We start from the raw sequence: 23,582 nt of genomic DNA on the forward strand, positions 1-23,582 counted from the left end.
CCAGATATTGGAGCGCCCTTGTCCGATAAGTTTAGTCCGCTCGTGTGAGAGGGGCCTCCTTTCGAGAATAGAGGGCGTAGGTACCATGGCCTGAGGAAATATATCGAGTGCCTACCTGTATCTGTAATATTTCGAGCGAGTTGCAAGTTGCAAGTGACATCAATGATAGTAGACAGGTGGAGAAAGATGTGATTGGACGAGCTGCGATAGGGGCTTGGCACCTGCTGCGGCCGGAGCTTGTTATGAATGTTAACAAAGTGGCATCTTCGCCGGCAAACAATCTCAGTCGAGCTGCTCTTGCCAGCGCAGTCGCACCCATGTTCCTTCGCCTTTGAAATGTCGACATGACCGTCTCAGCTTCAACTTCCTTCAAAACATCTGTCAACCCACGATGAAGCCCAGATTACAGCGGCTCGTGCCGCTTCTCTTTGGTGTGTATATGCCGCAGGACGTAAAGTGGGCTTTCTAACTAGTAGATGGACAGTCATTCTCTCTTTATTATTTGCCTTATCTTCAGCCCAGATTCGCGCAAACGACCGAACGCATACAAAGCAGAAACCGCTCGGACAGCAGGAACCATTGAAGCAGCGCGGCCGGGTGCTCCCGAACACCTGGGGGGTTTCTCCGCGCAATGATGGCGACCGATGTATGAATGAACTGCCTGGAGAGATCTGTTGGGGGTGCTAATCTTCCGATAGGGACATTGGCGGTTGAAGAAGCCACGACGCTCCTTCACAAAATCCGGCCCGCGTCGACGCCATGGTGGAATTTCAGCAAGAAGACTGGAGTCCTCGGATCAAGTGCATACTACGCTAAGGAGCTCTTCTTCATTCTGTTCATGAATGGCCCTCCCCAGCAGGAGCTCCTCACCACCAACCCGCAGCCCAAGAAGCTCAGCCAGCCCCTCTCACAAGCCGTCAAGCTGCTGGAGGGTGCAGCAGCGGAGAACAACCCCGATGCCATGTTCATGCTTGCGGAGATGAACTTCTACGGCAACTTCTCACACCCCAGGAATTACTCCGAGGCCTTCCGACGATACCACGATCTCGCTTTGCTGAACGGGAATGCCTCGGCCCAACATATGGTTGGATTCATGTACGCGACGGGAATTGGCGGCGCTGTGAAACAGGATCAAGCGAGGGCTATGATATACCACACCCTAGCGGCGGAAGGAGGAGATGTCCGTTCGGAAATGACGATTGCGTACCGACACTCGTCCGGGATAGCCACGCCGCGGAACTGCGATGAAGCTGTGTACGACTACAAGAACGCGGCGGACAAGGCCATCGCATACATGAGGTCCGGCCCGCCCGGAGGTCATAACATCATCAAGGAGTCGTACAGGATTGCCGATGAAGAAGGCGGCGTCTATGGCGACGGCGCGAGTGCGTCCAGCTCGGGGCCTAACGCCAAACACGGCAGTCCCAACTCAGACGTATATTCCTCCCTGGACGATGTGGTCGAATACATGGATCTACAAGCAAGGAAAGGCGACCCCAGGGCTAGCTTCAATCTCGCCAAGCTGAATTACGACGGAGCGAGAGCATCCAAACGAGACCTCCCAGCCGCAAAGAAGCGCTTTCTAGAACTCGCACGTATGTACTGGGGCAAAGACGGGAAGACGAACAAGAATGTCTCAGGCCTCACAGAGAAGCTTGCTTCGAAGGCTGCAGGCTATCTTGGGCGCATGTTTCTTCGCGGGGAGGGAGTATTGCAGAGTTACAGTCTTGCCCAGACCTGGCTCAAGCGTGGAGTGGAGCACGGCGATGCTCTGTCCCAGTATTCAATGGGACTTATCTATCTCCATGGACTCGGGGTACACAAAGACCCTGTCAGGGCTGCGGATTACTTTGGCGCAGCCGCTGATCAAGACCTCTCTGTTGCGCAGGTCAGAATGGGCGCTCTATTCCTCGATCAAGGAGACATTACCACAGCCGTTCGTTATTTCGAGCTCGCAGCGCGTCACGGTCACCTAGAAGCGTACTATTACCTCGCCGAACTCAGCCATCACGGGGTCGGTCGCGATAAATCATGTGCCATCGCATCAACCTACTATAAGATAGTGGCAGAGAAGGCTGAGATCATCTCAACTTCTTTCCAAGAAGCAAATGAAGCATACACGGCCGGCGATCTTGAAACAGCCCTTGTCGGCTACATGATGGCCGCTGAACAAGGTTTCGAGGTCGGCCAAGCCAATGTAGCGTATCTTCTCGACCAAGTTAAACCACGCTTCACTCTACGCTCTCTTGTTCCGTTCATGAAGAAAAGGGCGTCACTAGTCGGGGACGCCGCCCTGGCTCTGATCTACTGGACGCGTTCTGCCGAACAGAAGAATGTAGACTCAATGGTGAAACTTGGGGACTACTATCTCGAGGGTCTGGGTACCTCTCCTGACCAAGAAAAAGCTGCCGCTTGTTATCAAGCCGCAGCGGAGACTCTGCAAAGTGGGCAAGCTTTGTGGAACCTAGGCTGGATGCACGAGAACGGTATTGGTATAGACCAAGACTTCCACCTCGCAAAGAGGCTGTACGACCAAGCGCTTGAGACAAACCCTCGTGAAGCATACCTGCCGGTTGTTCTAGCTCTCTATAAACTGAGGTTCCGTAGTTGGTGGAACACGTTTACCAATGGGAAGATCAAATCCATTCAGGATGAACCAGGTAAATCACCACCATTCACCTCACAATTAGCGTGCGCACTAACGAGTCTTTTGCAGTCGAAAAGAAAGACTGGTCTCTATCCGAATGGCTGGCTGCATTTTTAGAAGCCGAAATTGCTGGCTGGGATGACCCCGAGCCAGACGATTACGATGACAGTCACATGCCCGGGCGTGACGATTACGGAGGGGCCCTTGACGATATTGATTCGGACATACTCGAAACACTAGTTATCCTTGCTCTCGCTGGTGCTCTAGCTTTTTTGCTATATTACAGAACGCAAAGGCAACGGAGGGCAGAAGAAGAGAGGAGAAGGCAGCAACAGCAACAACAACAACAACAACAACAACAACAACAAGGCCAAGATCAAGGTCAGCCCCAGCCCCCACCCCAGCAGGAAGACCGAGGAATGTTTCCACACCCGGGCGATCCTGAGTTCTTGAACTGGGCGGCCGGTGCTGTAGGTCATTGATGTCTTATTCCCCGTTCTTGAAGCCTCTTGGAATTACACATGCATTGGGTGGCGTTTATGATAATATGGAGGAAGGGCCTTTAGCGGATGACGGTGAATGAAGGATGAATGAAATGGAAAAGGGGGGAGGGGTCGGTACAGTAAAAACGTCTCTTCTTGATCCTGCGCGATTCCTCCTATTGTATGTACACGTATGGTTGTGTAAATGATACCTCCCTGTTTCATGTCAACCACGTTACTCCTTATCCATGAATACGGACTTACGCCGCACATGTTAGGCGAGCCGTTTTCGTGTCCTTTTACTACGCCACCATTTCATCCTCGAGCTTCAGAGCTCTAAGGTAGCGCATTATTTCTTCTGCATCGCTTCCCACCCCTAACCGCAGTTTCGACTTCCATGTCATTCCTCCGTTCATGTGTAGGTGGTCATGCGCGACCCTGTGTGATTCAATTACAACTGAGCAAGCAGAAATTGCTACGCCAGCCACCTTCCTCTCCATCCTTCTTCCCAAGACTCGCGCATCGACTCCATATTTCAGCTTCCACGTGGAAGACACTGACACCTGCGGCGAGGTCCTATTCTTAACCCACTGCTCCCACTTCTCTTATCTGTATTCTACTGAGAGCTCCCAACCATGTATCTGGAATCTCACTCTAAAAGCATGACGAAAGCTGGACAGCAGTTTCAATGGCCTCAGGGTATCGATCGGACCGTTAGAAGGCCGGATTGGCTCGAAGATGAGTTTACCGTCATGCTCGCGTCGAACACTGCCCTACCACGACTACGGGAATCTTCTCTTTATCTGGGTGGGAATAGACCTGGCCTTCAAGTCCAACGGCCTTTTTTCTACCCAAAATCGCAGGTACAGAGCCCGGGAGAAGATGACCGCGATGCAGGACTCGTGTCAAAGGTTCCATTACAACAACAACACAAAGTCTTTTACTCTCCAGCTCCTCTGAAACCCGGGCGCCAAATCGACAAGCCTTACTACCCACAGATTTATGTTCCAGACTGGGACGCACGGGAACTTGAAGCTGTACTCGCATCAAAAGCTCATTACACGCTCAAGCGCTCAAAATATCCCCGGTACATCCCTCTCACACACAATCTCAGCTCACTTTCCGTCCCAATCCCAGCCAGTTAGCCCTCGCTAACAGCCACCCCATCCAGCGCCCTCGAACATCCCACCCGCATCTTCATCACCGTAAACAACACCCACACCTGGTCCCTCCACAAAATCCTCCTCCAAAGCTTCACCTCCACCCTCGCAGGCCTAATATCGTCCTCCCAGTCCTCTACCCACCTCCACATCACGACCCCACCCTCCGCAGCCTCCCTCCCCGCCTGGCAAATCTTCACATCCTGGCTGTACACCCTCGACAAAATCCCCCTTCCCGACTTTACGCCGACCCGCCACCCCACCTGGACGACGTCCTCAATCGTAGAAGCCAGCCTTCTATCCTCCCATCTCAAGGCCGTGAAATTCGAATCTTATCTCCTCCGCCTACTCATGAAAGAGCTCTGGTACCACCCACACCGCTTCCCTTCTAAATACATCACCGAACTATCTACGGGTATGGGAGATCGTACGGGTATGCATAGCTTCCTTAATGCGTATATCAAATGGAAGCGGGAAGCCGAGATTGAGACCCTCGATCCTTTTCGCTGGCGCGTGGAGCACTGGTATTCTCTGTGCGGACGCACGGTAAATTGGGGGTGTAATCATGGAATGGCAACGAGTGGGTGGGGGGGCGTGTGGGAGAGGCAGGAGGGGCTGAGAAAGAAGGGACGGGATGGACTGGGCTGGGGGGATTTGGAGTGTCGGGGGCATCATGGGAGATTACCTCTGAGTTATGACAGGAGTGCCATGGAAGGGTGTACTTTCGGGCGACGGAGGAAGGTTGTGCATCGAGTGCATCGAGGCCCGTGTGTACGGTTCTGTGAGAGGGGTTGGGAGGATGAAGATGAGTTCATTGAAGATTGGTGTAGTGGAGAGTTTCCTTCAAACGATTTTGCTGGGGATGTCGAGGTAGAGGGGGAGTTTCATGCTGGGCAGGGCGATGTGATGGATGTCATCTAAGGGTCTGCAGATGGGAGTTTTGTTACTTTTCAGGCTGTATGAAGATCATGTACTGTATGGCAGGAGCAAAGGCCTAACTCCGAAGCTACCGTCAGGGTAGCAGAATTTCACTTTCTCCTGCATTCCGACACTCTTGATCTTGGGACTTGCCTCCATATCCAAATTTAAATTAATACTTTAATTGGCCAACTAGCAACCGACCAGCGTGATGCTAGTCACATATCAATCTCGAAGTGTCTTCAAACTCTTCTGTAACTAACCAGAGGTAGCGATAGTCTTAACCACAGTCTCTAGCTGGAGCCGTAGACCAACTCATGCTGTACCTAGGAACCTCAGCCTTAACAGTGAGAGGCCAACATATTCACCCAAAGTATGCATCTAACACATACTACCCACCGAGTTGTGGCTGGCAACTAACACGCCAGCGTACCTGCCACCCATTATCCAAGCCAGGGCCGACATACAACATGACGACCCCCATGAACGCCCACCACGACCGCCATGAATGAATGCCCTGACAAAAGTTCCATGAAAAGTTAACACAGATATACACAGGTGTTCGTTCAGATCTGATAGGATTCCCGGTATAACGTTAGATGCGCTCAAACTCTTACTGCACACACATTAGAACAGCCCGGCGTCTTTGAGAGATTCGGTAGTTGGCTAGAAGCCTCTCTCATCCAGGCCCAAGTCGTCATACTTGGCAACCTCAAATCGAGTGGGACGACGAGCCGCATTGTCTTCGTAACGGATCGGGTCTTGTCCTGAGAGGCGTACAAGATGGAATCGGTAGATAGCTTTGTCGGCATTGACGAGGCTGTAGCCGACTACCGTATAGAGACCGTCGTAGCGGAATCCGCGAACAGGCCGGTACGGGTTGCTCTTGTTGAGATTCCATGACCGAATGACTCGGACGGCCTGCTTCACGGTATCACATGACTCAATCATGCGAGTCGTGTTCTCGGTGGGCGTGGAATCCTTGCTGTCTGTTCCGCTGTAGTAGATTTCGTCGCCCTTGTCTTCGTCTTTGTAGTTCGCATTTCCAGAAAGCACGATAGAGTACGCGCCTTTATCCTTCTCACCATAGATACCAGCTTGTGGGGCTCCATGCGCGCCGTCCCGGACAGTGCAGAGTTGGGTGGGCCACCATTGACCAATGACGAGGTTACCTTGTCCGTAGTATTTAGCTGACAACCTCCCGGGCCATGAGGGATCGATCCTATCAGCATTGCGCTTGTCCACCCTATTCTTGTCCTTGATGATGCCCCGCAAGGGGTCGACGGAGAAGATTTGCATATACCATCGGTTGTACAACTGAAGGGCGTCAGCTCGAAGATCGACAGGGAACCGAGTATCAAAGATTCTAGGGAGGCCTGTATTGTCGAGCATATTCTTCTTTCGGACGATGTACTTGTTGACTTCAAGGAACTCGGCTTTGTGAACATGGTCACGGAGTTCCTCGATGAACTTGTCCAGTTGGTTGGGGCTCTCCTCCTTCTCGCAGCGCGCAATACAGTCTTTCATGCTATCAAGGGCTATGAGAGCTTGTCGTTCTGTGGCTTTCTTTGTTTTCCCTAGCATGTTCATCTGAAAACCTTGGGGTTTGAGGTCAAGATACCATGCTGGTGGGGCTTGGACCAGCGGTGTCTGGGCCGCTGGCTCTGGGATGGAAAGGGAAGAGTTGTCAGAACGAAGATTGGAGTCATATTTAGCGTCAGGTTCCAACGGACTCTCACGCTTTTGCTGGATAGTTGTCTCTTGAGCTAGCTCCTTCTCTACTGACTTGCCATTTGCTCCCTGAGCTTGGTCACGGTAAGCGTTGAGCTCTTTCATGAGGTGCTCATGGGTGAGACCATGCTTCATGAGATTCTCATAGCTGAGGTCGGGCATCGTGGCAATTTCCAGACGAAAGCTCCGTTTCAGTGATCAACGAGACAGAATAGATTGCAACGTGGCTGTGGGAAAGTTAGCTTGTGTTGAGAGTGAAAGATTGTTATGGGTTGTAGAACCTGAGGATAATGGTCTGCTGAGATGTGGAGTTTCGATATGAAGACTGGGTAGTAACCGGACGGGGTTGTGTCCAATGCTGAGGAATTTTTGCTGTTTGTTGATGTGGATGACCCGCTTCCCTAGTAGATTGCTTGCGCACACGTGAGCGCTGCGTGTCTCTCGTTGAAGGTTATCAGTCAGAGTATGCCAAGCCGCTAGTCAGGATCAAGACAGAGGCGATTCGCATCATTGACTAACGTCGAAGCTTCAGCACGATGAGGTACAAAGTCAATGAGCAAATGCTGAGGGGCGGTGCAAGAGATTGAGCACGTTTGAGTGAATGAATGTAGCCGCAGTGTTGAGCCGAACTCCGGCTTCAAGTCCAGGTGTAGTTGAACGACACAGATGCTAAACGGGGGGTGAAAGAAGCGGAAGACAAACTTCACTAGAATAGCCGAGCCTGCTGTCGAATGAGAACCAATGTTTTGAGTTAAAGTACATTATAGTGACGACGGGGGGAGGCATGAGCCCAGAAAGCATGGCAATGGACGCTGAACGATCATGAATATATACATACAGGTTGATATACGAGAAAATAGTGGCCTACACCATCATGAACGCTCAGGTTCACTCCTCATCTCACCCAGTACTTCTCCTTCAACCACTGCATCCACCAGTCCTTTATCTGTCCCCACTAAGTCTTCATTTGACTTTGCATCGGTGCTCAATGACATCCATGCCCTAACTGCATTCTTCTCCGTGCTGAGGATTGTCTCATCCTCAAACGGGCTGAACGTCGGTTTCTTGAGGTATCCATCATTTTCTTCATCTATTTCAAGGTCTCTAATGCTCGTGCTTGCGACCTCCTTGTTATTGTTCCTCAGAACCTGAAGAATTGCTCGCACGTTCAACCTAAGCACCCTTTCAGGTTCTTTAGCGCCGAAGATCTTTGTCGTAACCCAGGGAAACAGGATCCCAAAATCTGATTGTGAGAGATGAGCTGAAGCGATGGGGTAGAAGATGTGTGGTCCTGGTTGCTTGGAGTTGTCGGTCGGTGAAGGCTTGGCAATGACCTGTTTCGTTTCCTTGAAATTTGAGGTCCACTTATAGAAGGCTTCGCTCAGAATGGCTAGAAGATTTGATCCGCCTCCGGGAGAAGCATAGCAAGGCATTGGCTTCTCCTTCAGCCAGGCTGTTCCCGGGCTCTGGATAGGGAGCGTCCACAAATCCAAGAGTATCACTGGGGTTGTCGGTACTACTTGACGGACTATTTCAGAAGTGTCCAACGGAGTAAATAATGGTTTGTAGCTCGTGCCATGTGGGTTGAAGCGGTAAAACACTGATTTCACAAACTGGACCATCGTTGCTGCGCCAAACGAATGTCCTGCGAATGATATGGATCCCGGCTCCTCAACTTCAAGGCGCTGTGAAAACATGGAGAGGATGTCATCCCGACCGTTCTTCGCACGATATTGGCCAAGGTTTTTCGGCGGAGCTCCTTTCTCTATTCTTAGCAGGGCGTCATGGATGAGCCCTAGTTCCCACAATCTTATTCTCAGCTGGTCATCTCTATTCTCGTAGACCTCGGTGGATGCTTTATGGGCCACCTTTCTATACTCCACTCTCCTTAGCCCGTTCTTCGCAGCCGTGACATTGATGAACGATATCGGAGAGCTCCCATCCCTATGATCTGGTGCGATAACTACGATTCCATGACTCGCCAAAGATCCAACTAGGTGAGAGTACGAATTCCTTGAGCCCCCAAGGCCATGTGAGAATACCATTACAGGCCATTTTTTTGATTTTGTGGGTGGTTCTAGTAATGCAGCGTTGTTGTGGACTGGGATCGAGATGTAGTAGAGAAGCTGCGGAAGGACGCTGCACAAATCGTTAGTGATAAGCTAGAAGTTTATTACAGCATAGGTCTTACGAGAAGAGGTGAGAGAATGCAGAACTAGCCCCCAAGAATCGAGCATAGGCTCCAATATATTCCCTCTGCGGATTTGGTATCCATCGAACATCTCGCTGTTGCGCCTCCGATTGGCAAGGGTAGAATATACGGAAGGAAACGGTCGGTATATTGATAGGAGAGGGCTGTGCCGGTGATTCTAAGTCTGTGACTGGAATCTCGACATCGGTCGAGCCTACATGGTATGGGCCGGAGTAAGAAGGGAAACCAGGAGTCGGATTGAGCCGGCTAAGTAAACCCATCTGAATGTGATTCGTGACGTCGCGCTGTTTCGAAACAGCCTGGAGAGCACGGAAGAGCGACACGGTGAAAAGGTCTGTAGTGCAAAGTGGAAGTTGGAGACTAAGAATTTGAGCGAGAGTGATGATGTAGTTCCGCCACTAAAGAAGGAACAAGGCATTCGGCACGCGACAGCAAAGCCCGGAACCTCGGAACTGCCGGACGTGATTAGTAACAAACTAGTCCCAGATGGTGTTCCAACGCATGAGACGTTTCTATGCGTCCTGAAATTGAGCCGCAGATGAATATCACGTTCGGAAATTCTGACAAAAGGCTGCAAATTATGGTGGAATCCCCAGAAATATTGAACCCGACATCCTGCTAGGCTCTTTTTGTCAATGGCTGAAATACCATATTTTAGCGCCCCCATGTAACACTAGCATGGACAATTGAACCGATTCTGGAGTAAGGCAGAGTGTTAAGAGAATACAGCTTCCCTCCTTAAAACAGATCGAGCATGCTCTGAAGCATGTACTAACTTGAAATATACTATAGTGCGTCTGAATCAAAGCGCAAGGACCTCTCATCAATTCAAGTAATTCAATCAGCAGACGCAAAGGACTGCAGCCGGGTATCAATATTCCATCTTTTGAACTCTAAACTAGGTTAATGAGGCAAATCCGGGCGAATCTTCTACAGTTCTTTCTCCTCGTTTTCCTTTCTCGTTGACACTAAACCACCCATCTCTAACCAAGTCATGTCAATGCCAAGAGCGGCATTGTAGGCTATCTGACGACTCTTTGACGAAATTTTAGGTTCGGTTGATGAAATAGAAGTTCGGTGTGAGGAGAAGGAGAGTGAGGCCAATGGGGTGCCTAAATTTGGGTATTGTGTTTTCGATGGCCCTGGGCGAGGGTGAGAGTCGGGCATAGTGATCACATCGTGTTCACGCTGAATCGCCACGGCTATAGGGAGCGCGCTGGCAGCGCATTGCTGGAGGGTTGAAGTCATTGGAATGTCAGCGTGTCCGGCTTCGATATTAGGGGTATGATGACTGCAGTTTCGTGAGTCCGCTGGAGTGACGGATGTGATCACCCCCATGTGGCGCTCCGTAGTCACAGCGTCTTTCTCAGTGCGACTTCGCTTTGGCGTTACGTGATCCATAATATCCGAAATTCCCTCACTCCTTTGGGTCTCGTCGTGGTTATATTCCCTTTTTCGGCGGCCAACCCGTTCTCGTTGTGTTCTCAACTCATACACCTCCATCATCTCCGTATCGTGCCGAAAAACGTTCGCAGAGCAGAATTCTCCAAAAAGATTTCGCATACCAAGAGCAGGGGTCCAATTGTCCTCGTCCATGGTGCAAGGATAAATGTCCCTGGGTTTAAAAGCACTGACAAGAGTACATAGTTCTGAGAACGATGAATGTCGAGAGTATGGAAAATGGATTGTCTCATTCCGCTGTTCTTCCGTCTCGTTTGTCCTGATAATATGAGTAGATAGGACTGATATAAGAGTTTGTAAGGATAAGTCGTCTTGGTTTCCTTGGCTCTCCTTCTGCAGGCCCATCCCTAGGTTAATCCTGCCCTTCTTTTCATTGAGCGCTTGTTGTAGGAGCACTACGACCTTTGAAAGCAACTCTTGGTCCTTAATCTTACTCGCACATAACTCTATTAGCTTCCCTACATCTTCTACATCACCTGCTTCCAGCTCATCGATTTGATCCAAATCGCCTTTCCCACCTCCAGCTCCGACTTCGGCGATCTCGGTTCCGTGGGTTCGGGTCACAATAGGTATGATGTGTACAACTCTTGCATCTGTGTCTCGATCCACGACTGGACAACCCATGCCACGTTCACAACTGTGGAGACGAACATCTGGTTGCGAAGTTAAACAGCCATGTTGCTCGTGGTTGCCGTTCATGAAGCCGCATAACGTTGGCGCTTCGCGAATGTAAACCCCGCTCTTTAGGGGAGATAGAGATGAGTATATTCCAAAGCGGTAGGTGTCCACATGAATTTGACTTCGGAGGAAGGTAGAGAGCGCTATCCAGACATTCTCATAGCCAAACGTCCAGGAGTGGAAATAGAAGATTGTGTCCTCTGGGTATTCCCCGACCTTTTGAAGGAGCTCGCAAATGCCCTCTGCTTTTGAAGGGAATTCACAATAGGGTTCAGATTTTGTTGCAAAAGTGGTATCTAGATATATGCAGTCCAAACGACGAAGCCCAAGGGTGTATGGCAAGAGCACTGGGTTCTGGACCAGGGTGTTCACCCACCAAGTCTCGGCTCGAATGTCGCCAGTGTAGAGAACTGCCTTCCCGCCACCTTCTATTAGGAACATGACTGCCCCTACACAATGATTTGCGTCAAATAGGGTTACCCGGATCTCATTGCCAGGTGAGAGTTCTATTACTGTTGGAGTTTCTAATGGAAGTGGCTTCGCCAGCTTCCCCATGTGCTTGCCGTAAGTCACGGTGCGGCTTTCTAGTATCCGGCGTGAAAAGTTGACTCGATGGTAGTACTTCTCGAGACGCAACAATATCTAGATTCAGTCAATTAGCCATATAGTTCAAGAGATGCTACGTTATACAGCATGTAATTGCATGGGACAAAAGATGACCGGGGTGAGGTTAGTTTGTTACACCCCTACTAGAGTGGAGATGCTCTCGCAAGGATTCTAATTTCTGTCCTAAATCAGATCCTTGTCAAATTGTGTAGTATGCGCTAACATGCAGGAGAATGTGGACGAAAACTCTCAACCTCTTGGGAACCTTGGACTGTTGCAAGAAACGTGTATGTGTAGTGGTGGTGTCTCGGCACAAGAAATCATGTCTCAATAATAAACTACTCCGGGCTTGAATCCGATACAGAGGATGGCCTTAAATACAAGACGAATACTAGCAAGGTTTCAGCTTAGCCAACACTTACCTCTCGCGTGGCGGCTGAACAGTACACGAACGGTGCCCGTAAGGACTCAAGCCCGATGAGGTGGTCGGAATGGACATGGCTGAGGAAGCAGGCCAACGGCGGCCTGTGATCTGGTTGGTGTCGAAAGTAGTCGATTCTGATTTGAGGAAACTCTAGATGTATGCAGTCAGAGCTGTTGGAGTTACAGATGGATGAAACGGGCTAACCGTGAATGATGCCTTTAAAGGTCGACATCAGACGGCCACACAGGAAGTATGTGCCGACGCGGCGCTGTCATTACAGACAGGTTGCGAGAGGGACAAGAAGGCAGAGCTAGATATGATGGCCGAATGAAGTAGTCGGTGAAGCAAAGGTGTGGTGGTGGCGAACGGGGAGGATGTGTTGTTCCGAGCTGTTGGTAAGCCCGGCACACTGATTGGCGCTGACGATTCCACCACGGGAGGCTTGATCCTTTCACGATCTAATCCGTCCACGGCAGGTTGGTCTCTTCATCTCGCGTTGGGTCCGATCAGCCATGGCATGCACGTCTGGCTCTCAACCACAGCTCTCAATTCCAAGGCCATTGTCCCCCCAAAGGTATGCGATATTAGGAGGCAAGAACAAAAGAAGTGGCGCCGCCCGGCCTGCATCCTGGTGCATTCTGCGGCATCGAGCGGCGTCGAGCCAGGCCAGTCGTTCCCCATATCCCCAATTTGCAGTGCCAACCATGCGCCCTTGCCGGGCTCCTCTGGGCACCATCTCGCTGGCCAAGCGGAAAAGGTGCCGGATAAGTCGCGTCGATTGGCGGACAGACGGCCAGAATGGTCATTTGTACAGCTCACAACCGCATCGTTGACCGCGACGGCTGCCCAATGTGCGTGTTACACAGGGAACGGCGTGGTCATGAGTGGCCGTGGTTTGAAAAAGGCCCGGACAGGGTCCCTTCGCCAGCGATGCGCTGCAGCCCCGGCCCTAGCTGTCTTGCATCTTAGGAGGATCTAATGTCGGGAGTCCGTAGTTGGAATTATAAGTACAGGCGGTGAAGCTTCTGCTTCGAATTCCTTCTCTCTCTTCCCTCTTCCTTCCGTCCATCTGTCGTCTCCCTCGGTGCACACTCCTTCGACCCGCGACTAAACGCCTCCCGACTAACCGCGCCCTGACCGTGTCCCGCTGCTCGTCACCTCACGAAACGCCCCCCAAAAAACGGATTCCCCCTTTCGAAACCAGGGCCGGTCAATAAGGAGGCCGTCCGTGCAGCGATCCAGGCACAAGTCGCAGCAGTCCTGCAGCAGCTTGCAGACGAGCGTCTTCGGACTTCAACTCAGTGCTCTAAGTTCTGCAAACGTGTAAGGCAGAGGCATCAGCGAGCGACGTCACCTGGAACGCTTATAGAAGCGGTCTGACGGCACAAGATTGTGTGGCCGCATTCCAGGCAGTGTCAAGCCAGAGTCACGCCCCAAGTGTCAGCAGCTCTCTTCAAGAACGGAAATCACATAATCCTTGGATCACCCACCCGCCACCGCCTTCCGCAATTCACTTGGTTCCACGGTGCATGCCTCTGCAAACAGGAGAAACCTAGGTACGGCCCTCATTGCATCACTCCGCCAACATCGAAATCGGCCTTGCGCATATATAAAAGATCCACAACATTAACAACACGAGAGCTGCGAGCGCTTCTCAATCCTCGCAACCTTCTCCCAGAAATCTCCGCACACCACCACCACAATGCACCGCAAACACCAAATCTCAGCCCTTGTCTACAGCATGCTGTACCCAAGTCCCTCGCCCACAGACCCTCCGAATTTTGCCCAGCATCTCGCAAAATTCCTCGTGGGCGAAGTGCGCATAGAAACAGCCACTTTCTATGGTTCTCTAGACACCATTGAAGCGCGATACCCTGGCCTGAACTATGCACATGCTCCCCATAGAAAGCGATTAGGCCGCTTCCCGCACCACAAGAAGCTGTTCGAAGCGTTTGACAAGCTAGGACTTACTGAGAGCGAGATCCAAGGCTTCTGCAGATGGGAAGGCACGCTCTGGGCCCGGGAACGCTACGAGCGCGACGAGGGTGTTCATGTTAGGGATACAACGGGTATGGAGATTGGCGAGTGGGTAGACCGCCGCAAGCACAGGATATCGGCACGCAACAAGAGCATCAACGTGAAGACGGATATCGAGGTTGAGATTGAGGAGGTGCCGCCGACGGAGGAGATGATTGGGCCGCAACAAACAGTCGCTGGAGATACGGAAATGCGGGACGAGGACGACGAGAGCGACGAAGAAGATGAGAGCGTGGGATTCGAGTTGAACCAACGCCTCCTCCACGCAGCAGCCATGAGGGAACAGGGCGTCAACGTAGCCATGGATCCAGAATGGGAGGATTACCTCAAGGAAGCCCAGGAACGGGGTGAGCTCAATATCGAGGCCACACAGGAAGCTCTGCGGACCATGGCCGCGCAGCTAGCCAACGTGAACCAGCCCGACTCGAGTCAAAGTTACGAACCTCCGGCGGCACCAGCATAAGATCTCCGCGCTTCTCTGGGATCGATCTTTTCCCTTCCATTTCCGAATCTGATTTGTTGAACGAGCTTGATACTTTGTTTTCCATGCATTAGCATACAATACCCCGTTCTGATTTCCCCACCACACCACAACACACCACTCAGCCCCTCATGTGGAATACCCCACGCCTTCGCCCCTCCCCCAGGTCTACGCCTGTTCCTCTGATCGCTCGGTCTCTCCTATTCATATCCATCCACCCGGTATGATTTTTGTCAGTTTCATGATGGACTACATGGATGGCGCACGTCCTGATTTCTCTTAAAAAAGCGGCGTTCGGCACATGCTAGGATACCCGGGTGATGTTTGTGAATCACTTCCGGATGATATTCCTGGCCTTGGTTGGTTATGGGTTATGGCTTTTGGTTTTGGCTTTCGCTTCTGTTCGTATGCCGTCGTCTGTAGATAGACTGGAGAGGAAGGTTTTAGGATCAGGGTTGGGAAACCGGTATAATCAGGATAAGACAGCATTTATAATTGGAATTAGCTCCGTTACTATCTACTTTGATGTTTTATAAGGGTTTGGCGTATATGTATGTGTTGCTGTCAACTCTGAAGTCTGGCGTTCTCGATTGGGATTGCCTTTCGGTAGAGGTACCGATACAGTGGCTAGCTGTCTGTTGATCCCAAGCCCTCGGATTCCAAGCCCTTACTGACGGTCGAGAATGTAGCGGTTACCCTTGAGCATCACATGTCCTCACCAGCCACTCCACTCCGACTATCCGAAGGGAGCGGCGATTTTACATGCGCGTACATGTGAACCGCTCATCCTAGTCTCCTGGTAAATCCGAAGCCACCACCGCCAGTACCCCTCTTTGTGTTCCTCAGCACACGTCCGCTGCCACCTTCCTGGTCGATGTCCATCATATCTTCCTCACCCAAGCCACTCATACCCCTCTTCGCCCCACCCTTCTCCTCCGAAGCCGCGATGGTAATCTCCAATGCCCGCTCTTTCTTCCTCCTATCCTTTTCCCTGGCAACAGCCGCACGCTTGACAGACGCGGCCTGGGCCTCCAAATCGGCGAGTGCGGACTCACAACGCTGTGACCATGTAGACAGTGTTTGCTGGAGAGTGGGGAGAGAGCCTGGTGCGAGGTCACGGAGCGGAGATATGCCAGTCACGGAGAGAAGAGAGTGGGCGGGGTCAAGGGTGGCGGTGAGGAGGCCGGAGTAGATAGCGGTTGTGATGAGCTCTTCCAGCGCACGGGTGGTGGGGAGGTCGAGAGCAGCCATTAGCGCCGAGTAGGTCAGGGTTGTGTGCGAGCGAGCAAGTGGCAGAAGCGAGAGGAGGAGCAGCTTTTTGTGTTGCTGAGCCGAGAGTTTGGGAAGAGAGCCATGAGCTGGAAGATATAAATTGTCAGCCCCTTGCCTTCTTCTCTGTATAGCTAGCTAAAGTAACAACAATGGGTACGAAAGCGGACGTCGTTACCTTTGTAGTCCTCCCACGATCCCCAGGCGAAAATTTCGAGCAGGGTGAGGTGCGAAGCGTATTCTTCCGAGTTCCTCAATGCCTGAATGTTCGGCGTCTGAAGCAGCTCGGCAAAGACATAAGTGTGTGGAGCAGCAGTAGCTTGGGCTACTAGATCCGCGGCGGCGCGGGGTGAGTTTGCGGATTTAGAGAGAGCGAGGAACGGCTCCAGGGCGTTGAGGGCACGCGTTTGCTCCATGACGGCTTCACGAACTCTGAGTGAGATCGAGTGGGCAATCGAATTTTGGTTCGGGGAGGAGAGGCAGAATTTGGGTGGGGACCTGTCTTGGGATTCCAGTCAACAGCGCACCTTGAGGCTGCCACACAAAGTGGACCTGGTCGCGGAGATGGATAAGATAAGATGGCACGAGGACTGTCCAATGATATGATCAGGATGGATTAAAGCGACACTGCAATCTCTAGCGGCCTTGAGCCAGTCTGGGGAAAGTCACGTGATTGCTCCTCGCTCCCCTCCCGGCCGCAAAGCAACTACCGATATACACAATAATTATGCCTATATTGATCGCCATATCTACAAAGTGACAGTTTCGCTTCACGTGCCCAGTTTGGGTACCACAAGGATTATTTTGCCGCCGTGAACAATGTGTGCTGGTCTCACGGCACGTCTTCAACTCGGCCGGGTCGCATGCCTCCCGATGTCAAGGAAGTGCTATCGTAGGATTTCATAACTCGTTGGTTTCGGTCCACGAAGCAAAAGACAAGCCCCGCTACACATTACCGCTTCTCGCGTGCTCTTCGGCTCCACCAGGGGAGACGACCGCCGCGTCACATCAAAAGAGAGATCAAACCTCGCCGCGTTTCAACTAGCCAAGCCAAAACCAAAAGCTTGATATTACTGTACATTGTTCGGCGTCGCGCTAAGTAGATAACTGCCGGCTCACCACCATCCATCAGTCCTTCACATCGTCTTTCTCTCTGTGTATTTCTGTCTCTATTCTTACCCTGAGACTCTGTTTTCAGCTCGTGGCGTGATCCGCTTACGCTACCCACATTCGAACGCTAGCGGGGCCATCGTCTCCGGCCGGATCCCCGAAAAGCACTGTGGCTCGCTCAGAATCTGGGTTAGTGGCTTGTATCCATTACTGCACACTGCACTCCGAGCCCTCTGGCGCTTTTGAAGCTGGACTTCTCCCGGCCAGATACGGAGTCCCAGGACCCGTCGCCCTTCTTTCCTGTCGCTTCAGTCGTCGACGCTTCTCTCTGTATGTCGTTGCTAAAGAACACGTCCTGACCTCCACCTTCCTTTGGCATCGCCTCGTTCGCCGCTCCGCTGAGTCCCGTGCTGACAACATCGAGAATTGGAAGCCGTGCAGGGCTTTTGTAATCCTACCTACTTATTATAATCATTCCTTGTCGTCATCGACACCTCATGGCTCCTTCTAATTTGGGCACAAATCCCCCCACGGCGCACATGGCGACTACAACTCTTAAAGTCGAGGGCATGACCTGCGGCGCCTGTACATCGGCGATAGAGACGGGCTTCCACGGCGTCGAGGGAGTTGGAAATGTCTCCGTGAGCTTGGTCATGGAGCGCGCGGTTGTTCAGCACGACCCGAAGATAATATCGGCAGACCAAGTCAGGGAGATTATAGATGATCGGGGTTTCGACGCCGAGGTATTGTCTTCGGACCTGCCCGCGGCTACACAAAATGCGGACGACCATATCTGGAGTGATTCGGAAGACGACGAGGCGGAAGAAGCGCTACACGTTTCAACGACCACCCTATCTGTCGGAGGAATGACCTGTGGTGCATGTACTTCGGCGGTCGAGGGCGCCTTCAAGAATGTCGCGGGAATCAAATCTTTCAGAATTTCGTTACTATCCGAGCGCGCGGACATCGAACACGACGTGAAGATAATATCCCCATCGCAGTTAGCAGATGCAATTGAAGATGTTGGATTCGATGCCAAGGTTTTGGAGACGGTAGCACATACTCCAGCAAAGAAGACCCGCAGGAATTACAGCAAGCGAAAAACTTTGACGACGACGGTTGGAATCGAGGGAATGACATGTGGAGCGTGTACCTCGGCAATCGAGAGCGGATTCAAAGACATTGAAGGGGTCTATCAGTTCAACATCTCCTTACTAGCAAACCGAGCGGTACTAGTCCACAATCCAGCAAAGCTTACAGAAGATCAGATTGTGGAAATTATTGAGGACCGAGGTTTTGATGCCAAGGTGATATCATCAGTTGATGGGACTGTGCAACAATCGGCATCCTCCAATGGAACGGTGCATCTCAAAATCTATGGACTACCCAACTCCAAAGCCGGTGAGGAGCTGGAATCTCTACTCAGAGAACGACCTGGTATTACTTCAGTGACGGCCAACTTCAGTACTTCCCGAATAACTGTCAACCGCGAACCGCAGATCATTGGTCTCCGTGCAGTTGTCGAAGCAATCGAAGCAACGGGATACAACGCTTTAGTGGCCGATTCCGATGACAACAACGCTCAACTAGAATCTCTAGCGAAAACCAAGGAGATTCAAGAATGGAAACGAGCCTTCAGGACCTCCCTTTGCTTTGCCGTACCCGTTTTCCTTACCGGCATGTTCTTCCCTATGATGCTTCCATTCCTCGACTACGGCTCTATGTGTATAATGCACGGCCTCTGGCTCGGCGACGTCGTGTGCCTGGTTCTCACCATTCCTGTTCAATTCGGTATTGGCAAACGTTTTTATATTTCTGCTTTTAAATCCCTGAGCCACGGCTCCCCAACCATGGATGTTTTGGTTGTTCTTGGAACATCGGCCGCGTTCTTTTTCAGCGTTGCTTCCATGTTGGTTTCGCTTTTTGTTCCTCCACATTCGCGACCTACAACCCTTTTTGACACAAGCACGATGCTGATCACTTTCATCACTTTGGGACGGTACCTTGAAAATAGGGCGAAGGGCCAGACATCGAAAGCCCTCTCAAGACTGATGTCGCTGGCCCCTTCGATGGCTACAATCTATGCCGACCCCATAGCTGCTGCAAAGGCTGCCGAAGGCTGGGATGCCCCAGTCAGTGACGAGAAAGACAATGACATGAACTCCAACGCTGTTGAAGAGAAAGTTATCGCGACGGAACTCATTGAAGTGGGAGACGTTGTCATTCTTCGACCCGGAGACAAGATTCCAGCAGACGGTACTGTTACCCGTGGCGAAACCTACGTCGACGAGAGTATGGTCACTGGCGAACCGATGCCCGTCCTGAAGAAGAAAGGAACACTCTTGATGGCCGGTACAGTTAACGGCGCTGGCCGACTTGACTTTGTTGTCACCCGAGCTGGTCGCGACACTCAGCTCAGCCAAATTGTTCGCTTGGTCCAAGAGGCTCAAACGAGCCGCGCTCCAATCCAGCGGCTTGCGGATACAGTTGCCGGATACTTCGTTCCTATCATCATCACTCTTGGTCTCGCAACCTTTGTCGCTTGGATGGTACTGAGTCACGCTCTACCGTACCCTCCAAAAGTATTCCTCGACCATGCTAGCGGCGGAAAGTTGATGGTCTGCTTCAAACTCTGCATTGCCGTCATCGCCTTTGCATGCCCTTGTGCCCTCGGGCTGGCAACACCTACCGCAGTCATGGTGGGCACTGGTGTTGGCGCTGAGCAAGGTATTTTGGTCAAAGGTGGGGCTGCCTTGGAGACTGCTACGAAGATCAACCACGTCGTACTAGACAAAACAGGCACGCTTACGGTCGGGAAGATGAGCGTATCGAAATCGGATATCCGGAGCGAGTGGGCCAACGACGAATACAAGAAAAATCTCTGGTGGACGCTCATTGGCCTTGCAGAGATGGGTTCCGAGCATCCGATTGCAAAAGCCATCGTTCGCGCTGCTAAGGAGCATCTCCGACTTGGTTCTGATGGCACTCTTGATGGATCTGTGGGTGACTTCGAGGCAGTCGTTGGCAAAGGTATCGCAGCGAGTGTCGAAGCTGCCTTGTCCCGCGAACGACAGCGCTACAGAGTCCTCATTGGGAACGCGTCTTACCTCATGTCCGAAGGTGTCGACGTCCCCGACTTCATCGACGAACCATTGACCCCCTTCGCTTCATCCGCTAATCCACGCGATGGATCTCTATCTCGCTCTGCAGGCATCACCACCATTCACACCGCCATCGGCAAAACCTACACCGGCTCATTAAGCCTCTCCGATACCATCAAACCCTCCGCCCGCGCCACCATCCTCGCCCTCTCCCGTCTAGGAATCACAGCCTCAATCGTCACGGGCGATACCTCGTCCTCCGCCCTCGTCGTCGCAGCCCAGGTCGGCATCGATGCCGCAGACGTCTACGCCTCGGCCACACCCTCGGACAAAAAAGCAATAATCTCAGACCTCCAGTCTCGCGGCCGCGTCGTCGCCATGGTCGGCGACGGTATCAACGATTCTCCCGCTCTGGCCTCGGCCGACATCGGCATCGCGCTCTCCACAGGCACAGATGTCGCCATGGAAGCAGCGTCCATCGTCCTCATGTCTACGACCGATCTCCTTGCCATTCCTGCAAGTCTCGTTCTCAGTCGCGCTATCTTCGGCCGTATTAAATTCAACCTCGGATGGGCGTGTTTATACAACCTCGTTGGTCTGCCATTCGCCATGGGATTCTTCCTCCCTTGGGGTCTATACCTGCATCCGATGGCCGCAGGGTTTGCAATGGCGTGTTCGTCTGTCTCCGTGGTGGTGAGTTCCCTGCATCTGAAGCTCTGGACGAGGCCGGCGTGGATGAAGGTTTCGGTGCTGGATCCGAGTGCAGAGGTTCCGGAGAGTGAGATGGAAAAGGAGAGTCTGGGTTTGGGTAGGAAAGGGCTGGTAAGGAGTGTGCTGGATTGGGTGAAGGAGAGTGTGGCGGCGAAGAGGGGGGATAGAGAGGATGTGGGGTATGTGCCGCTGAGGGATATGGGAGAGGTATAGGAGGCGGGGTTGGGAAAGGGTCGGGAGTGAGAAGAGTTTAGATACCATGGGTCCCTCTGGCGTTTTTAGTTTTAGGATTGGATCAACGGTCTAGAGATTTTACCTTGAATAGTTGAGTATATATTTGTTAAGATCTAAGGCCGTGTCTTCTCCATCTGTTATGCATTGTGAATGATCATGTCAGTGCCTCAGTAGCCCATGGGAGTAGCATGGAATCTAGGATACCAAACCGAGTGATACTGTAGGCGGACATACATCCATGAAGCATTTTGGATAAGAAGGATATTTAGGGACACTCCCTTATGACTTAACTTCATCCATAGATTGTCGTATCAACTGTGCCCTTTTAGCTTAAATCACTCTTCCAACTCCCATCGAAGAGCTTGCAATCGAATGCATTATCCAGTCATGAGATTAGGAATTACCATTACTACCTCAATCCAAACAGCTATTGTACCAAATGCAAGCAAGTCTTTCTCCCCCTCCCCCCTAACCCCCATTCCATCCCAAGACCGCAAACGAATGCTATGGTGCGTCTAATGCCAACGCTCGATATGTAAAGCTGCGAGTTGAAAAGAGATCCAAATGTGTGTGTCAACAACAGCCCCCCCTCCTCCTCGAATTCGAAAGCCGAAAAACATCCTCCCATTCCCTGAGCTGTACCCCCGCACCCTTCTTATTCCTTCGTCGATACCGCACCCCCTCATCCCCGAGCCCTTGCCCGCTCTTCACACTCCCATTCCCGTCATCAGCATATCCCCAGCCCCCAATATCCCCGTATTGTATCCCGCTTGACGGATCATCGGGATCGATTTCCCCCAACTCGATCTTCGTGAGTATCATCCTAGCTAAGCGATTAAACAGCTCATCTACATTCTCCCCATTCAGCGCGGACACTTCTACCGCGACGGGAATCCCGTTTTGGCCCGCCCAACGGGATGCCGCCTCGAGAGGCACTTCTCGGCCGTCGGGGGATATGGTTGCGGAGTTTTGGAGTCCGAGAGATGTGGTTGTACGTATGCTGGACTGACTGCTTGGTGTTGGGGGTGGAATCGCATCGCCCTCACTCCCCGCCGCTCCAGCTCCAGCCTCACTCCCCCAACTCCCATACACCCCCCCACCCCCAACCCCTCCCTCCGCAACATCAACCTTGTTTCCCGCAAGGATAACAGTCAAGTCTTGCCCAGCAAGCGCCCTCGCATCGTCCAAAAACGTCCTCAACTGCTCAAAGCTACGCCAGCTGTTCAGATCATAGACGAGGATTGCGCCAGCAGCACCGCGGTAATAGGAGCGCGAGACGCTGCGAAAGCGCTCGGTGCCCGCCGTGTCCCAGAGCTGGAGCTTTATGCGGGTGCGGTGAGGGGGACGACCGAGGTGCACGATTTTGGAAGAGAATTCGACGCCGATGGTTTGTGAGGAGAGGATGCGCCCTGTCGGAGGGGGGGAGGGTTAGTGGGTGTAGGGATGAGGGGAGGGTGGGATAGGTTGGAATGGGATGGTGGGAGAGAGAGATGGCAGTGGGGTGCGTACATTCATTCTTGACAAAGCGATGTAATATACAAGATCTATAGCACCCACCGTAACCGTCAGCTTCAAGCCCTATCGTGGATCTTTACATTCACAGCAATGGGGATGAGGACGTACTTTCCAGCGCCGCTAGGGCCGAGTAGAATGATCTTCGCGAGGTAGTCGTACATGCTACCCAGTTCCTATGGCCCGCCGTTAGTGTCGGGCATCTCTTCAGGGTCTCTACCATACCTACTTGGTCCCTCGCAGGCGCCGAGGTCGAGTTGGTCGACGCATTGCTGGTTGCGCGTGGCCGCCCCATGGCCGGGGGTCGCTCTTCTCCGCTCGACCTCGCAACCGTCCTTCGGGTTTAGAATTCTCAACGGTGTGGAAGGCGCAAGTGTGGGCATATAATGATAACCGGCGCGTGAAAGAACAGTGAGGTTGAGTTTGTTACGATGGCGTCGTTCCGTTGACGGAGGTGTTGGTCGCTTGTGGCTTATCAAAGTGACGACAAGCAACAAGCAAAATACGACCTGGTCAAGAAATCGAGGTCTGGATTGCTGGGGTACGCGATACAGGCTAACCGGATGGGGAATGCTCTCTTGCCCATATACGGATTGAACAAGTCAAGTGAAGAGATCCTGCGCATGCTTTCGTGGTGTTATGGAGCAACAGAGTCACAAGGCTGCGTCATGGTACTCTCTGATCTCTGATCTCTGAATCGATACGATAGGCTTGCTTGGAAACGCTGATGATGAACATGTCGCCAATCAAATTGAATGCGAAAGGTTAAATATATACAACGAAATGCGGGCTCCCAACTCTTCCCTAT

General features: G+C 52.0%; 10 protein-coding genes across 10 annotated transcripts; 5 read left to right on the forward strand and 5 right to left on the reverse strand.

Annotated features, from left to right (window-relative positions):
- Positions 1-291: 291 nt before the first annotated feature.
- BDR25DRAFT_286245 (HCP-like protein) lies at positions 292-3,321 on the forward strand. Its single transcript, XM_033688235.1, has 4 exons — positions 292-431; positions 485-646; positions 699-2,660; positions 2,717-3,321. The coding sequence occupies exons 1-4, from the start codon at positions 392-394 to the stop codon at positions 3,127-3,129; spliced, it is 2,577 nt and encodes an 858-aa protein (XP_033547780.1). The 5' UTR covers positions 292-391; the 3' UTR covers positions 3,130-3,321.
- A 13-nt stretch (positions 3,322-3,334) lies between these two features.
- Positions 3,335-5,210, forward strand: BDR25DRAFT_354876 (uncharacterized protein; the record flags this gene model as incomplete). The annotated part of the gene is made up of 5 exons (XM_033695381.1): positions 3,335-3,420; positions 3,456-3,470; positions 3,516-3,740; positions 3,791-4,253; positions 4,275-5,210. 5 exons carry the CDS (start codon positions 3,335-3,337, stop codon positions 5,208-5,210), a joined length of 1,725 nt encoding a protein of 574 aa, XP_033547781.1.
- A 586-nt stretch (positions 5,211-5,796) lies between these two features.
- Positions 5,797-7,482, reverse strand: BDR25DRAFT_28376 (uncharacterized protein). The gene is made up of 2 exons (XM_033688076.1): positions 7,220-7,482; positions 5,797-7,165 (listed from the first exon to the last, which is right to left on the reverse strand). The coding sequence occupies exon 2, from the start codon at positions 7,098-7,100 to the stop codon at positions 5,874-5,876; it is 1,227 nt and encodes a 408-aa protein (XP_033547782.1). The 5' UTR covers positions 7,101-7,165; positions 7,220-7,482; the 3' UTR covers positions 5,797-5,873.
- Positions 7,483-7,671: 189 nt separating this feature from the next.
- Positions 7,672-9,637, reverse strand: BDR25DRAFT_303529 (uncharacterized protein). The gene is made up of 2 exons (XM_033690017.1): positions 9,130-9,637; positions 7,672-9,077 (listed from the first exon to the last, which is right to left on the reverse strand). Exons 1-2 carry the CDS (start codon positions 9,408-9,410, stop codon positions 7,811-7,813), a joined length of 1,548 nt encoding a protein of 515 aa, XP_033547783.1. The 5' UTR covers positions 9,411-9,637; the 3' UTR covers positions 7,672-7,810.
- Positions 9,638-10,080: 443 nt separating this feature from the next.
- BDR25DRAFT_334111 (uncharacterized protein) lies at positions 10,081-12,657 on the reverse strand (the record flags this gene model as incomplete). Its single annotated transcript, XM_033692905.1, has 4 exons — positions 12,524-12,657; positions 12,318-12,469; positions 10,618-11,931; positions 10,081-10,581 (listed from the first exon to the last, which is right to left on the reverse strand). The coding sequence occupies exons 1-4, from the start codon at positions 12,549-12,551 to the stop codon at positions 10,081-10,083; spliced, it is 1,995 nt and encodes a 664-aa protein (XP_033547784.1). The 5' UTR covers positions 12,552-12,657.
- A 127-nt stretch (positions 12,658-12,784) lies between these two features.
- BDR25DRAFT_28411 (uncharacterized protein) lies at positions 12,785-13,660 on the forward strand. Its single transcript, XM_033688097.1, has one exon. It carries the CDS (start codon positions 12,837-12,839, stop codon positions 13,296-13,298), a length of 462 nt encoding a protein of 153 aa, XP_033547785.1. The 5' UTR covers positions 12,785-12,836; the 3' UTR covers positions 13,299-13,660.
- On the forward strand, positions 13,619-14,988 carry BDR25DRAFT_28406 (uncharacterized protein). The gene is made up of 2 exons (XM_033688094.1): positions 13,619-13,875; positions 13,959-14,988. The coding sequence occupies exon 2, from the start codon at positions 14,022-14,024 to the stop codon at positions 14,817-14,819; it is 798 nt and encodes a 265-aa protein (XP_033547786.1). The 5' UTR covers positions 13,619-13,875; positions 13,959-14,021; the 3' UTR covers positions 14,820-14,988.
- A 573-nt stretch (positions 14,989-15,561) lies between these two features.
- BDR25DRAFT_286258 (COP9 signalosome subunit 7) lies at positions 15,562-16,522 on the reverse strand (the record flags this gene model as incomplete). The annotated part of the gene is made up of 2 exons (XM_033688236.1): positions 15,562-16,195; positions 16,285-16,522. The coding sequence occupies 2 exons, from the start codon at positions 16,520-16,522 to the stop codon at positions 15,621-15,623; spliced, it is 813 nt and encodes a 270-aa protein (XP_033547787.1). The 3' UTR covers positions 15,562-15,620.
- A 911-nt stretch (positions 16,523-17,433) lies between these two features.
- Positions 17,434-21,329, forward strand: BDR25DRAFT_303534 (heavy metal translocatin). The gene has a single exon (XM_033690018.1). The coding sequence runs from the start codon at positions 17,714-17,716 to the stop codon at positions 21,239-21,241; it is 3,528 nt and encodes a 1,175-aa protein (XP_033547788.1). The 5' UTR covers positions 17,434-17,713; the 3' UTR covers positions 21,242-21,329.
- Positions 21,330-21,674: 345 nt separating this feature from the next.
- Positions 21,675-23,069, reverse strand: BDR25DRAFT_286265 (GTP-binding protein YPTC4; the record flags this gene model as incomplete). The annotated part of the gene is made up of 4 exons (XM_033688237.1): positions 21,675-22,671; positions 22,772-22,806; positions 22,886-22,950; positions 23,004-23,069. 4 exons carry the CDS (start codon positions 23,067-23,069, stop codon positions 21,836-21,838), a joined length of 1,002 nt encoding a protein of 333 aa, XP_033547789.1. The 3' UTR covers positions 21,675-21,835.
- Between the last annotated feature and the right edge of the window lie 513 nt (positions 23,070-23,582).

The sequence above is a fragment of the Lindgomyces ingoldianus genome (assembly GCF_010093535.1).
Source record: "Lindgomyces ingoldianus strain ATCC 200398 unplaced genomic scaffold BDR25scaffold_15, whole genome shotgun sequence".
Lineage (NCBI taxonomy): Eukaryota > Fungi > Ascomycota > Dothideomycetes > Pleosporales > Lindgomycetaceae > Lindgomyces > Lindgomyces ingoldianus.